Source organism: Hippocampus comes, unplaced genomic scaffold, assembly GCF_001891065.2.
Source record: "Hippocampus comes isolate QL1 unplaced genomic scaffold, H_comes_QL1_v1.1 scaffold159, whole genome shotgun sequence".
NCBI lineage: Eukaryota > Metazoa > Chordata > Actinopteri > Syngnathiformes > Syngnathidae > Hippocampus > Hippocampus comes.
In genome coordinates, this window is record NW_017805742.1 from 1,740,828 (window position 1) to 1,757,309 (window position 16,482).

Genomic DNA, 16,482 nt, shown 5'->3' on the forward strand with positions numbered 1-16,482 from the left:
CAGTCATTCATTCGAATCCAAACACCCAGCGCCGACCCAGGGATCTTCTTCGGGTTATTAAAAATCCAAATGTCGGCATCTTCGGGGTTTTGCTTGTTGCTAATATTTGTGTTTTGAAAGGCTGAGTGACTACATGTGAACAGGGCAAAGGGCACATCGCTCGTTACCTTTGCCTTCCACATGAGCCAGAGTTTGAAGACATCCACATGTCTGCCACACTGGATGCTCTTGTCTCCGGTATCGTAGCTCACATCATAGCATTTGTCTTTCTGGAAAAGGTACGGCGCGCCCAATTCGTTGCATTTTTGCAAGAGGCCCTGTGGACAAGTACGAGACGTTGCTTGAGCTGTCGAAGCGACATGGGCAACATTTAGATTCAACTTTGAAGATGCCTCGCACTGGTCACAGAAGGTACGAAAAACAAACAAAAAAACATGTATACACCGTGTGGAGAATTTTCCCATTCTTAGGAGAATCAGACCATCCATTTTCTTGTTATCAGTTGAGAATCCCCTGCAAATAAATGCCTCAGCATGTCCCAAATCCTGTCGATATTTACCAAGCTACAATGCATGCAAAGCGAATCTTACTTTCTTCTTGATCAGTATCGCTGAGCACTGCAGGGGAACACCCATCATCTTGTGAGGGTTCCACGTTACTGACCACGCTCTGGAAAACAAGCCATTTGTTTCCTAAACGGTGTCAACAACAGTCCCATTACGGGACTTGCTCGAAAACACATGCATGTGCATGCATGTGTTGGGTTTCCTCATGCCGCTACCTTTCAATGCCCTGGAGCTTCATCCTGTGTCGGTCGGACAAAAGTAAGCCTCCTCCCCATGACGCCTGCAAGGACAGACAAATAACAGCCGGCGCACGCCAAATGCAGAAGTGCAGGTCGGAGAGCCTATGAGCCCCGTTCGGGTCACGAGCGCCGAGCACAAGCTAACCCTGCCCATGGGTCGGGTTTTCAGTGTTATTTGGCTCGATGGACGATAGGGCGAAGGGGGGAGTTTGCGCCGTTGTGGGAGGGAAGACAGGCGACTCCCGGCCAATCCGAGCGGCTCCCTTCATTAAGACATTCAAATTCTGCAAAGGCGCAGGCAGACTACACGCATGAGGAAGGACTTGCTGGATTCCCTGCGGGAGATCGACGAGCGCAAAGTGCATTTATGGTTAAAGGAATAGCAAGAAGATTTCCGCTTGTGTCCGTGTGGCAAACCGTCCCTACCGATTCACGCGCACGCAGACAGCGTGCGGGGTGCGATTGGAAATACTTGGAAGATGAGAGTGCTTGATTTCTACAGTGACTCAGAGGGATTGTCAGCTTCGTAGGTGGCTCGCAACTATGACTGAGCACGTACGAGCGGCAGCAGGTCGCCGAGTGGTCGTGACGGTTGGTCAGGCGTAGGTGCCAGATGTACTCGGGCTGCCAGATTTCATGTTATGATGTTGATGTTGTTCTAGCATTTTAAAACAAAGAGAGTGAGACTCCTACGTCCACATGCATCCATAGAGTGTGTCTCTGACAGATGTCCGCAATGGCGTGGAGAGGATCAAAAGCTCCATACAAGGTCGTGCCCGCTGTTGCATTCACGTAGAATGGAACCATGTTCTGGAAGAAGAACATTCACAAGTATGGACCAGCTTTCATCTTCTTTCACAGGTGGGCTTGTTCACTCTTACCTTTTCTTCAGCCGCGAGAATGGAAGCCTCGAGCTCTTCTGGAATCATTTTCCCTCTGAAAAGCCCCAAAGCAGCAGTAACATTTCTGTCGATGCGCTACCTACGCTACATCGATCCCGATAGCTTTCCAGGTCGACCAATGTATGCAAAGAAATCGATGACTATTCAAACGTGACAATTGAACAACGTTCGGATGTCCACACCATTATGATCACTCAATCATCTGATGGGATCCCTCCCCCAAAAAGAAAAACAAGGCAGTGTCCAATAAGAAGGAAGCCTTTTGGTTGACTTTTCTTTCGTCTCACATGCACGCCACGCGTTGACCACCTCCATCATCTCATGGGCTCTCATTCAGGTCGCTATTGAGGCTGCCGTCAATTCAACAATAGGTTTGATCAACCAGCTGCGAATAAATCCCGAATGTTCGCAAGCGTACACAAAGAACAGGTGAGCAAACACGCTCCGTCGCGAACTCCGTAATAGTCGAAGCACAAACGCGCCCACCTGCGGTTCCCGTACCTTTCATCACATTTCACGATGAAGACGTTGTCGATGCCCAGTCCCAGCACGGCGGCAGACTTCTTGACTGAATAGTGACTCTGTCGAGACAAAAGCGACAGCCGTTCATCGTCAGGTGCCCGTGTCGACGGACGCCACCGAATTGCTCCAGGTTTCGTGCGGCGAAAACAAACCATTTCTTTGTTCGCTGATTTGCTTTGGCGAACAAAAGACCCCCGAGCATCCAAATGTCAAAAGAAACCGAACACAAAAGGCAAATGAAAGAAAGCATCTTTGATATTCCTCTTTAGAAATCCAGTAAGGTTGAGTGTTTTTTTTTGTTTTGTTTTTTTTAATACATAATAAAGAAAAGCTTCTCGCCTCTTGTAGAATTCTTGTGTTTAGTCCAGTCTTTTCAAGAAATATGCCTTCGTTAGTTAAAAATGAAGCGAATCATTAATATGCGAACAAAAACAAGGCGCAGACTTTGGACCAAAAGGGTCGTGGCTTCCTGCTGTGCATCGAGATAATATTTGACTTGCAAAAAAATCTGGGGAAAGGTGCTGCATTACGTTTTAAGCCGTATTTGCAGGCAAAGGTATCGGCAGAGGCGGGCCTTCCGTCAAACCGATGGAAGGTCCGTCACTCTTTCCGTCGGGATTTCAGGCCGACCGACTTGGGCCATGTGCACGGGTGTCAAACTCCGGTCGGTCCTCGAGGGCCGTTTTCCTGCATGTTTTCCATCTCTTGTAAATTAAAGAATGAATAGAGCTTGTTTTCTCCCCGCTTGAGTAGTAGCGCGACATATTCTGGAGACAGAGAGTATGATTACATGTTCAGAAGTGAAGAGGGCCAAGTGAGGCAGAGCTCCCATTCCTCTTGTCTTCACTTCTGGGTAGAAGTAATATCTTGCCACCAGCATACTGTAAAGGTTGGACATTGTGCCTCCTTCAGGAGAAAAAAGAAAGAAAGAAAAGAAAAAAGCATTGGTGCCCAACCTTTTTTTGTGTCACGGACCAGTTGAGACAAGTACTTGCTGTTTTCCCGGACTGGCAACTTTTTGTTCCCCTGTTGCTTTTAAATTGCCGGTTTTAAAGCAGTGCTACCGGTGACAGCAGAGATGGAGTGGTTAAAAATTTTATGAACATCAATTTTATTTTATGAACATCGATTTTATTTTCATCCATTTCAAAATGTGTTACTGCACAACAAAGGTCGGATAAAATAGCACAGTGAACTTTGAACAAATGGACCCATCCGGAATTAAAAATACACCTCTATATGTAAACGGAATCATTTTTCAGCCATGATCCTACATACGGCGTGAGCATCATTGCTGCTTGCAAACGGGACTGCTCAAAAGATGCCACGATTGATCGCCGCTTCCATCCAGTGGCTAGCAATTAGCGACGAAACCGTTAACGATTACGTGAGGAGCTCGCAATTTCCTGCTTTCCGCTTGATCACTCGGGTGCTACGTGTTCAAACGCTTCAAGGGGTTTCTTGTATTGCCTTGTTTTGGACGACATAGCGTGCGCACCAGCTCCCTCCTCCACGTGACTCTGGGAACTCCTCTTGTCAAAATTGGCTTCATCTTCGGAAGTCACGGTTGCACGTTTGGTCAAGTGGTGTCACGAGACACGCCCCCCCCCCTCCCCCCGATTTCAAGAACAGAAGGGATGCTGCGACCTTACCTGGTGAGAAGATCCCATCGCCTTCGTCATCAGACCATCTTACAATGCTATGCATCTTCTTGAGTAGAACTTCCTCCATCAGGGTGAAGACGGGAGACATCTCATATGTAAACCTAGAGCAAACGTGCTTTTATGAGTACAGTATCGGTACATATAATATGCACAATTTTTTCAAGATAAAAAAATATGATAGTCATGCTAATTGTAATATGGTCGTTCATTTGCAAGAAAAAGCATGCGGACCCTTTGGAATCACCTGGATTTGTGCATAAATTGGTTCGGAAAGGAGGTTTGTAATGGAAAGGGTTACAAAATTATGATACGGATGTGTCTAGCAACGGAAACGTTTCACCACTGTTGTGACAGTGTGCAGAATGCTCAATGGGCTCTTTGGGATCTGCTAACATCTCTATTGACAAAGTTCCAGTCCAATTTCCTGTCAGCCGATCCTCCATCAAGCATCTCCAGTTGGCCCAGAATGCTGCTGCTCGCCTCTTGACCGGTACTCGGAAGAGGGAGCACAGAGAGTAAGCATCCCTTCACTGGCTACTGAGTTCTTTTGAAGATCCTATTCTATTTGTTTTCAACTCTTGAAATGGCCTGTCCCCACCTTCCCCCCCTGAGCTGTTGAAGTGAGTTGAGATGTATAAAATGTCATTGATGGTTCGACGATGTGCCAAACTGCTGCAGCATCGAACCGACGACTGCAGAGGAGGACTTACTGGATGTCGGAATTTTTTGCCTTCAGTAACGGTGGCTGTTAGCGGCAGTTTCCAAGAGAAAGCCATAGGCTAAGATCAGGCCAGTATCGGCCCGATTCCGATAGCTGATATCCTTACTCGTTATTTTTCTTGCAATTGTAAATGTCCACCAATTCAAGCGTTTCCGTGTAGAACAGTGGTATGGCGCAAAGCCGAGTAAAGCCTTGTTACTACTGCAGGTAAGCCGAGCGTCCAAAGACTCTTACATGTTGGTGTTGGCGATCGATGTCAGCCATTCGCCAGCAACACCCATCACATCCAGACCGGCAAACAGTTGATTGAAGAAGCGAGGATGGCCTGGAAAGGGAGAAACTCGTACTGTACATGGGTCCAAAAACATTTCCATCGATGCTAGAAATTCACGTTGATCCAATAAACTATCCGTTCTGTGTGCAACTGGAAAGGTTCGAAATAGACAAGATGCTTCCGGCACCGCTCCGGCAAACACGAGACAAAAGCGCACCTGTATTGACCCCGTACTTCAGTGTGTCTCGACAATCCACTAATATTTGCTCAAGGGTGTCTGGTTTTTCAGGCAGGTCCAGACTAAAGCCTTCCAGTCCCTCTTTGAGTTGGTGAGGGTGGTGAAAATCCAAAACCTGAAACACAATTGGCAGTGCTCCGCTTTCATTCAATTGTCCCTTAACGCGGTCCGCCCCCCTCCATAGGGAGAAGAGTGTACTACCTTGGAATTTCTCTGATAGGACTTGCAGATGTAATTCATCAATATGTTGACGATCTCCTGCAGAAATTCCCTCGTCATTCCTTCTCCACCTGAGGTTGGCAGAAGGTCTATTTGCGGAGACACGCGCAGATATGAACAACCGCACATTTTGCACAACCAACACGGCACTCCGGGGCTGACAATTGACAAGTTGCTTCGATCAACCGTCACCTTTGCAGTAGATGTCGCCGAAATCGGTTAGAGTGTGTTTATTTTCTCGGAGTGAGTCCTCGGGGCGCTTGTCCATTGTGGTCGATTTACCCGTGACGCTGTCTGAAAAAGCAGAACATTCAAGATAAGTGACCAATCTTCATCAACATGAAGGCAGCCTAAAGTCGAGCGGGTGTCATTCGTAAGGACACTGCAAGGACATCCCTGTGGCCGGGATGTCCACAACTATTTGCCTAATATTCAAATGTCTTATTGAGCGTGACAGCATGACTTATGAAGTTTCACGGTAAGAATCACATCTATCGCTTATCTCTCTATCAGTCCATTGAGCTCTGCCCGGCTGTTGATCGATCTCGTCACCTGATGTCTGTCTGTCTGCCGAATCTCGACCTGGACGCAGCTCTCATAGGTTTTGACTGTTTTGCCATTTTTCTGACGTTTTGCGCCTAATTGGCTGTCATTCTCCCCTGAGACAATATCCAGTTGTATTTGTTCCTGACCAAACAGGAATTAAGCTCCACATTTCTGCCCTGTTTTGAAGATTCGGTCGACGGTATTCATTTAAACCTTTCAACACGATCTGATGAGTGAGCATCCATTTCATCCATATTCAACCATTCTAAATGCTTGGCGAAATGTGGTTTCAATATATCGTTTTAAAATCTCCGCCGCCATCGTGCAGCGTCAACATTCCTATCGAGTCATCAAATGACACTTACCTGGCAGCTTTAAGAAATCCATATCCGCATGAATGGCGGGGTTCAAAATTAAGGGACACACAAGCTTCGGTGTTAAAAAAAAAAAAAAAAAAGGGGTAGGTGAGAGTCACGTCAGTGACCCGGTGACTTTTCTTGAAAGAACTTGGCCTGCGGTTGAGCCCGGTTGGTCGTCGTTATTCTTCTCAGACAAACGCTGTGAACTGGAGTGAGACGTCAAGGGGGTCTGGGTGTTGTGTCACTTCTGGGTCGCAGAGAGCAGCAATAAGCACGGCACGCCGGGGGAGGGGAGGGGAGAGTTGGGGCTCACCTACAAGGACGGCTCACTTCTCACGGTACCAACATACGGTATGCGTACGTGCTAGGAAAACTAACAAGCTCAGAAGGATCAAATGATTCCCATGCGGATCAACAGGGACAGATGGTTTTCTTTTGTTTTCAAGGTTGCATATTCTTGTCAATGATTCGAGCAACATTTCTGTGCATAATGACTCACCTGATTTCTCCACAATTGATTTCGGTCCTTAAGAATGAGTCATCAGAGGCACAGTCTGTCATGACTTTGCTTTGAACTGAAAGAAAGGTGGCTACTTCAAGACCAAAGAAAATTGTGACAGAGTGAGGAACTGACGCTGTTGCAATTCACTTGCCTGATTTCCGTGAAGACGGCGCGGCCCCACTCCGCGATGGTGTCAACCTTAATTGGAATGACTTTCGGTCTTTATGCTGTCCGTGTCCCGACTGAGCCAATCCAGGGAGCCGTCTACCTTTCGTCGCCAATCAGCGCGCGAAAGCTCCAGCTCACCGTGAGGTGGAACTTGAACAAGACAGGCAGTTGTAGGAGACGGATGCTGGAGCCAGGCCAATTTGCCTCCCAAGCAACGGGCCACTCAGCTCCCGTTTGATACAGTGGCTCCTGGAAATAAGAAAGGCGGAAAAGCAATAACATAGCCGGATTAGCTTCGTGACAAAATCATTTTTGATAGTGATCCAATATCAGATTCCAAAAAAGCCACTCGTGCCAGTATGTATGCAATTGTATTGAACAGTGATCGGAAGTGATAAAGCACTACTTTGTTGTATTTATTTATTTTTCGGATATCTGTATTTTACCTGAGTGTTTATGGAAGATAGAATACTATACTAGTATTATTCCATGTGAAAACAGATATAGATTGAGTTTGTATGAATTATTTTACCTGAGGCGAATCCAAACACAAGAATCTTTACTTTTGCCACACCACAAAACAACCCCTCAACGATAACAAACCACATATTTTCAGACAGATAAAGTTATCATGTTAATTAAGTGTAGAAAACGTGCACGTCGAAAGCAGATGTCATTGTCATGATTTACAACTGAAAACTTTGAACGATATACACAAAGGAAACAGATCATGTGTTGTGGTGAACCTATGGGGAGAGCTAGTACTACTGTACTCGAAAGAATTGAACACTGTATCAAATACAATACATTATGTGGAAAGCATTAGCATAGATTTTGAAGAATGGGCTGGGGGCGGGGGGAGTAAGCTACAAAAAAGAAATGGAGAATGAACATGATTTAAGATGCCCATACTTGGCGTTAGATCAATCAATGTAAGAAATTGTAGCGTGGTCGTTGAGAAGAGCCGCTGGGTGGCAGTCGAGAGAAATACTGATGTCAGATACCGGTTGATCGCAGCAGAAGAATAAAAGAAAGCCGGAAGTGCCAATGGTAGGTGGAGACAAACAAGGAAGTAAGAGGGATCCAATAACATGACATAGTACTGTACTTCATTTTTCATTTAGACGTTATTTGCGACGATATGTCCTGTTAGTTTTGTCAGCATTGGATTATGCGGACCACAACGTAAGAGGGTTTTTTTTTCCATTCGGAGCAGTTCTGTGTCTCGTCTTTTTACGTTGGTAGCTAGCTTAGCATCTTCTTTGAAAATCCTAAACGTCAATATGCTTACAACTGTACCATAGCGTACAACCTAAAGGCATGTCGAAGAAATAGACAACAACGTAACGTTTGCTGTATTAGTGCTTGTGACGGTTAAAAAAACAAGCATACGTCAATAAGCGTGAACAATTAAAATTATTTTCTCGGGGATTGCTCGACATAGTCGAATAATATCATTGAGAAATGTTTCTGGTTAGGGTTGTATTCTAGTCATGGCAAAGGAATTAAAATATGTTTGGAAATAACCCATTGTGTCTTGCGCTCAACATCTTGCTATCAGATTCACCATCTGCATCAAAAAAAATAAAAAATGCAGTTTAGGAAAATAGCAGCAAACGCCAGTCACGATAGAATACTGAATTCTTTATTTACTGTAATGGCGGGGTGTGTAAAGCAGCGGTCACGAACCTTTTTGAAACTGAGAGCTACTACTTACGTAGTGATTTATGTGAAGGGCTGCCAGTTGGAGCATCTTCGAAAGAATAAAGTTGCTTCAGTTTCTTTTACGGTAATTATATGTCATTATCAAGAATTAACGGATCGTGGCCCAGGCGAGCAACTTGTTGGTCACTCCTGTTCTAAAGCACAGTTTTGCAGTTTTTAGGAGACTAATGTAGTGACTATATCTGCTTTCTGTCCCCCCAAGTGTGATTGCATGAAACCCATGGACACAGCATTGTACTGCTGAGCATCGGAATGGAGGAGACTAGCCGTGAAGCAGTTGCCACAGCGGTGCAGCGCGTGGCTGGAATGCTGCAGAGATCTGACCAGTTGGACAAAGTGGAGCAGTACCGAAGAAGAGAAGCCAGAAAGAAAGCCTCTGTCGAAGCGAGGCTTAAGGTGATGACATTATTTACAGTTGTCACTTGCCCTTTTCATCGTCGACCATTTTGGGGGCGCAAAAAGCCCGGCAAAATATTTTGACCTGTGAAAGTTTCTCCCACTTCCTATGTGGTAATGGTAGAGTATTGTACCCGTTTACATGTGCCTTGCAATTGGCTGTGGACCAGTTCAGGGTGTACCCTGCCTGTGGGGTAGGCTCCAGTAAAACTGCAACCCCAGTGAGGATAAGTGGTACAGATAGTGGATGGATGAGTGGATGGCATCACAAAAAAACATAAAGCCACGGAAAAAGCAAAACGGCAAATTCCTCAATGCATGCAAAGCAGAAGTTTCAGAAGATTTGCTGAAACAATCTTCTACAATCCCGTAGAAACATGCCACTTGAGTGCTTCCAGTGTATTTTGACGTGAGCAATGTTGCGCTTCAGGGTTCTGTTCACGATTTTCAGGCAGCCATCCAGTCTCAGCTAGACGGTGTCCGCACTGGACTTACTCAGCTGCACAGTGCTTTGCTTGACGTGAAGGACATCCAGAGCTCGCTGGCCGATGTGAGCAAGGACTGGAGGCAGAGTATCAACACCATAGAGAACCTGAAAGATGTCAAAGATGCGGTGGTTCAACATAGTCAGCTGGCCTCCGCTGTGGAAAACCTGAAGAACATTTTCTCAGGTAGGTCGGGCTGTAAGTGTGCGGTTGAAGTTGGATTGGGATACTTCAGGAGCAGAACAATAGATATCTCCCTGATCTCACCTTGTCTGTCGCTCATCCAGAACCCGCGCGCACCTCATGTTTCGTTTATGATACGCTTTGAGACGTTGTCATCTGGTGTGACCGCTGTCCAAACTCTTCTCTTGGCGCAGTCCCGGAAATTGTGGCGGAGACCCAGCAGCTGATCGAGCAGGCGCAGCTGCTTCAGGCCCACAGGAAGCTGATGGAACTGGAGAGCTCCCGAGATGACCTCATGTATGAGCAATATCGTATGGACAGCAAGAACACCAGCGACATGCATCTCATTTCCATCTATTTTGAAGACGTGAGTTTGAACCCTGGTTTGTATGTCAATTCGGTTGCCACAAACGCACCCTGAATGCCCAGCAATGCGCACAGCCTATGTTATTCTGTCCTCTTGGAGCCCGTTTGAAGCTTTTTTTTAAAAAAAAAATCACAGCCTACTTGCGATTTGCTATCACACAAAACACACAATGACAAGAATTACTCGCATGCGATAAATGCAACCCACGCTGTCTCTTTCCAATCAATGCTTTCCTTTCCAGGTTCAGCGGCTCTCGGATGAGCTTGCCAAGCAGTTGTGGATGGTTCTGCAGAGGGCCATGGCTACTGTCCGCCGTGACCCCACCATGTTAGTGTCAGTGGTTCGTATCATTGAGCGCGAGGAGAAAATCGACCGGCGCATGGTTGACCGTAAAAAGCAGACGGGCTTCATCCCGCCCGGACGACCCAAAAGATGGAAAGACAGAATGTTTGAGGTGAGAAAAAGAATGATTTCTTCAAGCGATTCCTCTGCTCGCCTCCCTCGAGGAGAGGGTTTGCGCTTGCAGTCTGCCCAAGCTTTGTTCCTCCAAAGCTATTGTCTGGCGCAGGTTTTGGAGGGCACCGTCAGTACCCGCATCGAGGGCACGCAGGCGGTGACGAGAGAGGCTGATAAAATGTGGCTTGTTCGACTTCTGGAGATAACGAGGAAATATGTTTTGGACGACCTCATTATTGTCAAGAACCTCATGGTTCAGTGCTTCCCGCCACATTACGACACCTTCAACAGGTATCGCATCAACGTTTTCCTCCTCACCTCTCACTTCCTGGAGTCTGCAACATAGAAACATTCCTCCAGGTTGCGTGACATAAACCTTTTTTTTTTTTTTTGGCGGGAAGGGCGGGGGGGTTCTTTCCACTCTGAATCAAATAGTCTGCCAGGCTTTCACATTTTGGAAAGAGGACACGAATCACTGCTAAGCTTGCCAGAAATGCAAATCAAACGCCACTTGGTTGGACCGGAATCTGCTATTGTTCTTTGCTAGAAAGCCGCATGTCCGTTTCTTTCAGGTTCTTCAGCCTTTACCACAATGCTGTTTCCACTCGTGTCCAAGAACTGGCATCTGAGGACTTAGAGGCCAATGAGATAGTGTCCATGTTAACCTGGGTCCTCAATACCTACAAGAGGTACTGTCCATGTCGCATGATGGGATGTTTACCCCTTAACTCATGACGTTTTCAGGGGACGGACTTCATTTTACATTTAGATCAGGTTTGATCCAGTTCCTGCCTCGGCTATGCTTTGATGCAATATTTTTGCTACGTTTTAGTTGATGAAAAAAATGGATGGTAGAAGTACAGTGATCCCTCGCTATATCACACTTCGTTTATCGCGGCTTCAGTACGTCACGTTTTTTTTTTTTTTTTAAGTACTTTATTCAGATGGCGAACAATGGCAAATGACTCCCGAGGTTTTGTCCACGCCTGTACGCATGATCGGTTCCCGGCGCAACATCGACCAATGACAGCACGAGCGGATTTATCCCGTGAGCCGATTGACTCTTAAGTCTCGTGGGCGTTTTTCGAAAAGCATTTTTCATGCTCTGTCCGATCTCGACAAGAATAGAAGCTGCATTTGCCCGTCGCGGAAAAGACATCTCGTCAACTGAGACTATTTTGAAGTTTCATTTTGTAGATTATTGACTGTAAATCGCATCACAACCAATGCAACGCTTGGCCTATTCAGCCAACATTTCCTCCGTACGAAAGAGTCCTCAAAGAAGCCGCGCATGCTCTCCAGTTACTACTACTACTTCCCTACTCAAAAGGGAAAGCATCCCATCCTGCCGGCATATTCCGCTCGCTTTGCAAGGGACCGCGCAATTGGAACTCACCCCAGCGTTCATCCGGCCGCCGGAGTGCTTGGAATCGCCGCCCTGCCGGATTTAATCAACCATTGTGCTCCTGTGTGCGTTTGGTAGCGCCGAGATGATGGGCCATCCGGAGCTCATCGCTGAGTGTGACATCAACCAGGTCGAGGCGCTGCTACCTCAGGATGTGGTGGATGACCTACTCAGCAAATATGTCCAGACTTTCACAGTAAGCAAGCGACTATTCAATTTGGCCTTTTTTTCCCCCTCCTCTCTTTCTTTTCTCAGCTACCGACAGTTTGTTGATTCCAAATGATGAAACATTGCACTTAGATCAAATACCTCTTGAATGGCAATGCGCGCGCCCTCTATGTGTCTCCAGTCAAATATTACCGGCTGGCTGAGGAAAGCTCTGGAAACGGACAAGAAGGACTGGCAGAAAGAAACGGAGCCTGAAGCCGATCAGGATGGCTACTACCAAACTACGCTGCCCGCCATTGTCTTTCAGGTACCGCACAGGCACATTCTTGCGCACATCCCGTACCTCAAGAATATGAGCGTGCCAAATGCTGTCCACGACGCTTTCTCATTTGTCACTCATCCTCTCGTGCCCTCCTTCGCCAGGTTAAAAATTCCAAATTACATCTCTTGAACATAAGATTGCATTACATTTCTCAGTCAGACTTTTGTACGTACTCCGCATCGTTGAATATTCGTCAAAGAGAACACATGTCAACAACTCAGCTATGTGTCATTGCGGCAAAAGTTGGAAAAAAAAAAGACGCCGTGGCATTGGTTATTTCCGGCCTCTGCAAAAAAAAAAAAAAAAAAAAAATGATCAGAACTCAGGGGCTGCACAGGAAACAGAAGCAGATTTTGGGATTGCTTTCTTTTTTACCAGTAATATTTGTCTAACCCACCCCCTTTTTTTGCTGTGTTTCATCGCTCTATGCTTTGTCAGATGTTTGAGCAGAACCTGCAAGTAGCTGCTCAGATCGATGGGGACTTTAAAGAGCAGGTTCTCAAACTCTGCCTGAAACAGATGAACTCATTCCTCATTCGGTAATCTGATGATTGTGACCCCGTCGCTGATTGTGTGTCAGTTCAGAGCTGGTTGTCGGATAAATACATGTTGTTGTTTTTTTTTTTTTTAATAGCCAGGATGTTGTAAAAAAGTGGCGACTTCAACAGTTTCCCCAATGCTAAGAGAGTTGTGCTTACTGTGCGTTAGGTACAGAGAAGAGGCCGTGGCCTATAAAGAGGAACATCTGAGAGATCGACAGCTGCCGCAGTGTTACGTGCAGTACATGATCGCCATCATCAACAATTGTCAGACATTCAAGTAAGTGCCAAGCTTGGTAGCTCGCTATTGTGACTGCGGAATTATTTTTGGTATGCAAGAAGGAGAGGTACCGCCGCTTGTGAGAAAAAGAAAGGTTTTCTTATCTCATTATTCTGAATAAGGCACATATGCGTATGAACATCACGTCTTGGGGGTCTTCCGGTCAGGTTTCAAGATGATGCCTAGCACTGTCGCATGGTGTTCCACGGGGCTCAATTCTGGGGCCTCTGCTGTTCTCCCTGTATCTGCTCCCTTTGGGTTCCATCTGAAGGAAGCCTGGTATTGTATTTCCTTCCGCGGCTATGCGGATGACTGTCAGGTCTTTGTCCCGCCGAGCAAAAAAGACGCTTTTCTCGTGGAGGCCACTTTGGTCCTGTCTGGAGGAAATCAAGATTCTTGAATTTCCATGAAAAAGAAATGATGGCCTCTGCTCCCAGTGGCCCTTGGACATGCCATCTTGCGGACTTGCATCCCCCTGGCTCCTTCTCTCAACAGTCTCTTCAACTCGGGCCTGACACTTGAGAGCAAATTGAAATTGAACCGGCAAATTGACGCCGTCGCCAAGTCCAGCCTCTCCTTTTTTTCCGAGCACTTTGAAACTGTTGAGTCACGCACAATTTCATGCAAGCAGCAATGCAACCAAACGCCTGACAACAAAGCGTATGAAGAAAAGCGGTTGAGATTGCACCACTCTCCGTGCCTTTATGTTATGTGTTGCGTTTATTATTTTACCTTATGTTAATTGTTTTGTTAAGCGCTTTGTTACAGCCACAGCTGTTGTGAAAGCACTTTATAAATCGGGATGTATTGTACCTTAACCGAGCAGTTCCTGTTGACTCATTTGCCAATTCATCCGTCAGGTCGGGTTAATAGCGTCGCCCACATGTCCACTGTGTTCTCTAGAGAGTCGGTCAACAGTTTAAAGAGAAAGTACTCTCGGTCCTCGGAGCCCACCGACAGCGACGCTGCCATCGAGAGGACACTCAACGAGGTGGCCAAGGAGGGATGTCAGTTCCTCTTGGACGAAGTCTTCTTGGACCTTGAGGTAGGAAAGTGACAAGTTGCATGTGACGAAAGTGTCCGCTTTCCGCATTCTCCTATGCAGAAGGCCTGTCATTTCTCACATCTCCACGTGAACCTGTCATTTCTAGCATCACCTCAATGAGCTTCTCACCAGGAAATGGCTGACGGGCTCTCATGCCGTGGACACAATCTGTGTGACGGTAGAGGACTACTTCAATGACTTTAACAAGATCAAGAAACCCTTCAATCAGGTAAGAGATAGATTAGTGTTTTTTTTTTGTTTGTTTTTTTTTTAGGCTCCATTGATGAAGTGCTCTCTTTTATCTCCTCAACCCCCGACGTACAATGTAAATGGGGACCTAAGGACAGGTTTGAACGCCGCTGATCTCGAGCGTGATGCTCTAACGTATATCTTCGGTTCCCCCACTAATGAGAGTAAAGATGCCGTTTTTCCTTGATTCCAAATGCCCATGTGCCATATGTGCAGGAAATGACGAGTGAAGCCCTTCGCAGGGTTGTGGTCGACTACATTAAGGCAGTGATGCAAAAGAGGATCACCTTTAAGAACGCTGATGAGAGGAGGGAAGGGGCTGATCGAATGATCAAAGAGGCCGATCAGTTCAAGTTCCTCTTCAGAAAACTGGCCGCTGTGAGTTCTCACATTGCCGTAGCCCACAAGTGCTTGGATACGTGACAAAAGGGCGACGAGTGAAACCTATGCCGGAGGTTTATACATACATACGGACGATAAAGATGACTGTGTTGCAGGGAGAAGACACAGATCGTCTATGTGGTGCCATTGTGGCCATTGCTGAAGTCTTCAAGCTGACTGACCCGACGCTGCTCTTCCTGGAGGTCACCACCCTGGTTTCCAAGTACCCCGACATCAGGTACCGGGGCTCCTTCTCAGTTGCTCTATTGTTGTCTTTTTTGTTTTTGTTTTTTGTTTTGTTTTTTTTAAGATGGACAGTGACTGAATTAGTCTCCCCTGACACCACCGCAGGGGCTGGTTTTGTTTTGTTTGTTTTCATGGGGGTCACCATTTGTAATCTGTCTGCTGGTCGGCGTGCAGTCCAAATCCAATGTAGACTTTGTACGCGCAAAGCAAAAACGATACAGGAGTGAAGAAGAGGGTACACACGCTGAAGAACAGATCTCAAATGTGACAAATTTGGTCACAGACTGCAAACAGTTTGTCCGCATCGCCATTTGCCAGCGGTCGGCTCATCCTTGTTTTCACGTCTGCGTTTCCGCCCAATCTGTTCCTTTTAAATGCTGAGGAGGAATCCAGTTGCGCGACGACCGATTGCTGTACTATATTCGGCATGTACTGTATGCTGTACTGTAATGTATGATTTACTCTCCCTTTAGGGAGGAGCATATCCAGGCGCTGCTCGCTGTGCGCGGCGACGCCAGCAGGGAAATGCGCCAGATGATCATCGGAACGCTCAGCGAGAACAAAGTATCTTACGGAGGAGTCACCCAGCCCATCTTCAAAGACATCACTGTTCCCACCATCACCATGACTACCATGACCACCATGACCTCCATGGCAACTGCAAAGCTGCTAAAATAAAGCCAATTTTACCATCCACCCCCCCACCCACCTAAAATAACCTGATTTTCACCTCCAGAGTCTAGCTTCTCTGTTTATTGCACCTTTCCGTTTGTTTGCTCGCTCTTTAATCACCATATGATCCCGGTTGTGCCCCAGAAAATTGTAAATGTTTCGTTGTAAAAAAATCTCTTTGCATATATGTAATGATTGGAAATGTATTCACCCTTGAGCATCCCGACCACATTCTTCATCTTTTTCTCTCCGTTTGCAAGTGAGGAGGTAACTTTCCATTTGACATTGGGTAGTACTAAAAAGATGGTCATCTGCCTTATTCAGTTTTCAGTTGCTTGGGTTGTCTTTGGCGTGCTACCGCGTTGGTGAGCCCTGCCATATAGTTTGTGTTCTGTTTGCAAAAATGTCTGATCCTCAAAACGATTTCCAAGTCAGTGACTTGACCAAGTGCTCGGAATAAATAATACAAAAGATGTTTGGCGAGAGTTTTTTTATTTTCTTTATTTTATGTTTCTTATGTCACGGTCTCCCAACACAACACTACCAAAAATGTGTAATTTCCTCATGTGTCGATCACTCACTCTTGTGGAGTAGACTGGGAAACTGCTCAACTCAGGTCTCGCACCAGCCGTCTCCAAAACGG

General features: G+C 46.3%; 2 protein-coding genes across 7 annotated transcripts in view; one reads left to right on the forward strand and one right to left on the reverse strand.

Moving 5' to 3' along the window:
• The window catches only part of gad3 (glutamate decarboxylase 3), a 9,427-nt gene extending 2,602 nt beyond the window's left edge, over window positions 1-6,825 (reverse strand). For 2 of the 5 annotated variants that reach the window (XR_002169913.1, XM_019883777.1), the window contains exons 1-13: window positions 6,257-6,726; window positions 5,538-5,639; window positions 5,328-5,434; window positions 5,106-5,241; window positions 4,849-4,939; window positions 3,882-3,994; window positions 3,020-3,135; window positions 2,209-2,288; window positions 1,687-1,741; window positions 1,499-1,615; window positions 782-846; window positions 591-669; window positions 168-317 (exon numbers count right to left, since the gene is read on the reverse strand). Coding sequence is in view for 4 of the 5 variants with exons in the window: in XM_019883777.1 (XP_019739336.1) it covers window positions 168-317; window positions 591-669; window positions 782-846; window positions 1,499-1,615; window positions 1,687-1,741; window positions 2,209-2,288; window positions 3,020-3,135; window positions 3,882-3,994; window positions 4,849-4,939; window positions 5,106-5,241; window positions 5,328-5,434; window positions 5,538-5,639; window positions 6,257-6,278 (1,233 nt within the window). In the remaining variant the exon portion in view is untranslated. Of the gene's footprint in view, window positions 1-167; window positions 318-590; window positions 670-781; window positions 847-1,498; window positions 1,616-1,686; window positions 1,742-2,208; window positions 2,289-3,019; window positions 3,136-3,881; window positions 3,995-4,848; window positions 4,940-5,105; window positions 5,242-5,327; window positions 5,435-5,537; window positions 5,640-6,256; window positions 6,727-6,749 lie in introns of those variants that run through there. The other 3 variants (XM_019883779.1, XM_019883780.1, XM_019883778.1) reach the window with 2 other exon arrangements.
• A 1,104-nt stretch (window positions 6,826-7,929) lies between these two features.
• exoc3 (exocyst complex component 3) lies at window positions 7,930-16,314 on the forward strand. 2 transcript variants are annotated; one of them, XM_019883774.1, is made up of 16 exons: window positions 7,930-7,992; window positions 8,848-9,041; window positions 9,493-9,712; window positions 9,904-10,076; window positions 10,318-10,530; window positions 10,645-10,823; window positions 11,105-11,221; window positions 12,016-12,133; window positions 12,287-12,412; window positions 12,866-12,966; window positions 13,136-13,246; window positions 14,150-14,291; window positions 14,398-14,520; window positions 14,757-14,918; window positions 15,038-15,159; window positions 15,641-16,314. In XM_019883774.1, the coding sequence occupies exons 2-16, from the start codon at window positions 8,898-8,900 to the stop codon at window positions 15,843-15,845; spliced, it is 2,256 nt and encodes a 751-aa protein (XP_019739333.1). In that variant the 5' UTR covers window positions 7,930-7,992; window positions 8,848-8,897; the 3' UTR covers window positions 15,846-16,314. The 2 variants fall into 2 exon arrangements, with proteins under 2 accessions (XP_019739333.1, XP_019739332.1); XM_019883773.1 differs by having other exon boundaries at window positions 7,976-8,105.
• Window positions 16,315-16,482: the final 168 nt, after the last annotated feature.

Excerpts from the sequence above, each read along its gene's own strand:
- exoc3 (XM_019883774.1), top strand. The coding sequence starts at position 8,898 with ATGGAGGAGACTAGCCGTGAAGCAGTTGCCACAGCGGTGCAGCGCGTG. Across the intron at positions 10,824-11,104 it reads CATTACGACACCTTCAACAG|GTTCTTCAGCCTTTACCACA; the intron begins GTATCGCATCAA and ends CGTTTCTTTCAG. Across the intron at positions 12,134-12,286 it reads AATATGTCCAGACTTTCACA|TCAAATATTACCGGCTGGCT; the intron begins GTAAGCAAGCGA and ends ATGTGTCTCCAG.